The sequence below is a fragment of the Habropoda laboriosa genome, unplaced genomic scaffold (assembly GCF_001263275.1).
Source record: "Habropoda laboriosa isolate 0110345459 unplaced genomic scaffold, ASM126327v1 scaffold41, whole genome shotgun sequence".
Taxonomy (NCBI): domain Eukaryota; kingdom Metazoa; phylum Arthropoda; class Insecta; order Hymenoptera; family Apidae; genus Habropoda; species Habropoda laboriosa.
Genome location: NW_017100164.1, coordinates 363180 through 365912, shown reverse-complemented (window position 1 = coordinate 365912; position 2733 = coordinate 363180). Strand labels below are relative to the sequence as shown.

At 35.4% G+C, this 2733-nt stretch overlaps 1 protein-coding gene across 1 annotated transcript in view; it reads right to left on the bottom strand.

Annotated features, from left to right (window-relative positions):
* LOC108578563 (LON peptidase N-terminal domain and RING finger protein 3) overlaps positions 1-2733 on the bottom strand; it is a 94543-nt gene that overhangs the window by 23832 nt on the left and 67978 nt on the right. Inside the window, 1 exon segment of the mRNA XM_017941927.1 lies at positions 1-34. Coding sequence (XP_017797416.1) covers positions 1-34 — 34 coding nt within the window.

Below are 2733 nucleotides of genomic sequence, written 5' to 3'. Positions count from 1 at the left end.
GCCCTGTTGCTAAGATGGAGTGGGCTGTTTGGCGCTGAAACAGGAGGAAACACGGACGTAAAGCATCGCTAGAATATTGCCCCCGACCGTAGCTGCAGACGGGAGTTCTCTTGGCAACAAGATCGTCCCTTGTGTTTCAACGATTACCTTGCCTCGTTGATTAAATTGAGGGAAAGATTTCACGTAACAATACAGGGGAATTGATACGCTCGTTACTTTCGGAATGTACAATGTTTTTCGAAGCAGAGAAAATATAGCATTCGAAATAATTTTCTGATATTCTTGGAAAGAAGAAGAGAATAGAATTCGGAATAATTTTCTGATATTTTTCCAAACGAAGAAAAAAAGAAGAAAAAAAATTTGGAAATAATTTTCTAATGCTTTTCCAAAGAAAGAACAAATAGAATTCGAAATAATTTTCTAATATTTTTCAAAGAAAGGAGAAAATAGAATTCGAAATAATTTTCTAATAATTTTTGGAAAAAAGGAAAAATAGAATTCGAAGCAATTTTCTATCTCTATTAATTTTTCAATATCGATTATTATAATATACAGGAATATTAATATTATTTACGTATAGAAAAGTGTCGTTCCAATGGTAAAGTTGCCAAACTGCAAAATCTTAATTTTTCGGAAGAGAAAAAGACCATTTTGTCAATTAATGTAAAATTACTTTTGCACTATGAAACGCAACGTATTATACCTACGTTGACGGGAAATAAATAAAACGATGCATTTACTGCAGTTTTCCAAATTTACCATTAGAACGACCAAATGTTTCTATCTTATGCATCAAGCGTGTCTTCACTTAAGCCCATATCAGTGTCAAAGAATCCCCTGGTGAATACAGAAATCCATACGACCGAATCGCACTCTTCAAATAGTTACACAATCCTCATTGAGAAATCGTTATTCGACAAACGTCCGCGTCATCGAGGATCCGCGACGAAAATGTTGATTACTCGAGGAACCTTTTGAAGGCGTCTGAATAATTTATAAAGGTGCACGTAAATTAAGATATTAGCTAGTCGCCAGCGAATCCTTAATTGTCCTAAATCGGAAACTAGGAAACTTCTTTCCATCGTGAAATAAAGAGAACAATCCTGCAATGGATGAATTCGAGATAATTCATTCCTCAGATGAAAGAAACGATTTAGTGACAATAAAAAGGCAATTATTTTCTTCATAAATTCTTCCTTAACAATTTTTTCCTTCGCTAATCTTTTCTTCCAAAATATTTTCTTCGCAATTTTTTCCTTCGTAAATTTTATCTCCGCAAATTCTTCTTCCAAAATTTATTTCATCGCAAATTTCTCCCCGTCATTCCGCTGCTATTAATTTAATAGAAAGAAAATTGAATTCTAAACTGGAATTAGAGGCGAAATAACTCTTTTCCCTTCGAATTCGGTCTTCCGCGAGATTCAGTTTGAGGAATACAAAGTGGTTGTCCAGAGGATCGTTGAAACGTGCAGACCGACCGAGAATGCGCGACGATCTCAGCGAGCGAAAGCTCGCAATTGGCATGGTCGAATTAAACCGCACTAATTAATTGGCTTACATAAACCGGCGGACAGCAAAATTGAATGCTCGTCGCTCTCCGCGTTCAACTGACCGGGCTTGCGGCAGGATCTTTCAATGGATGAGTCTTGTTATTCAAGTTGAAATCGAACATCCGCTCTCGAGAGATCCGTCAGAATTATTTCAATAATTATGAGAATATTAATGGAAGTGAAGCATTTGTTATGAGATGCAGAAATTATACAAATCATTTAACCAGATATCCTATCTAAAAAGAGAATTCACGTCTTTTACGACTGTTGTGAATCATAACAAGGAAGGAACGAGCTCGTTTTAAAGAGCAAGTCTGCTTCGAAGAAGGTATATGTGATTATGAAAATGATCTAATTATAAATCGAAAATATAAAAATACTCAATTCATCACTTATTTTGCGTTGCGTCTACTTAATTTACAATAACGTGGAACTATTTTTGCATAATACTCCAAAATTTAATTATTAGATGAAATTTGTATTTTTTAATACGTTCAAAGAAAGAAGTCTAAATATCTCGAAAAATATTAATAAAAACCCGTATAACGCGATCAAAAAATTGCTATTGTCCCTATAACGCCATTAAAAAAATTGCTATTGACCCTATAGCGCGATCAAAAAATTCCTATTGACCGTATAACGCGATTTTTACGTATAACCTGCCTTTACCTTCATTTTAAGTTATTCTACACATATAATAAAGAAAACTTCACATTTCTATCGTTTCAAAATAAAATACTTTCAAACTATCTGAAAATAAAATTACATAAAATATTTACCGTTATACGAAAAAGAAAAAGAAAACTCTATTTCACTCTAACTTTTTGCGCCCCGAGTCCCGTACAGCGCGGAACGCAAGTATCTCTATTATATGACTTGGGCCTGTTTCGTAATATTCCTCTAACCTAAACGCATCCACGATTCGCGTTGCTAGAAGAACTTCCGTTAAACACTGATGAAAGTAAAAAACGACGAAATTCCCGCCACGTACGGGCAATTAATTCCTCGTTACGGTATTAATCACCGGCATTAGACCGGTTCGAAAGTAAACAAAACAGTTCGAACGGCGGTTATCCGTCTCGCGAGTGTCGATCAAACGGATCGCGCTAATGCAACGTTTCATCCTATAATTTGCTCAAGGTAAAGTTTACTACATACTATGAGCGAGACGCTCGCGTTACCC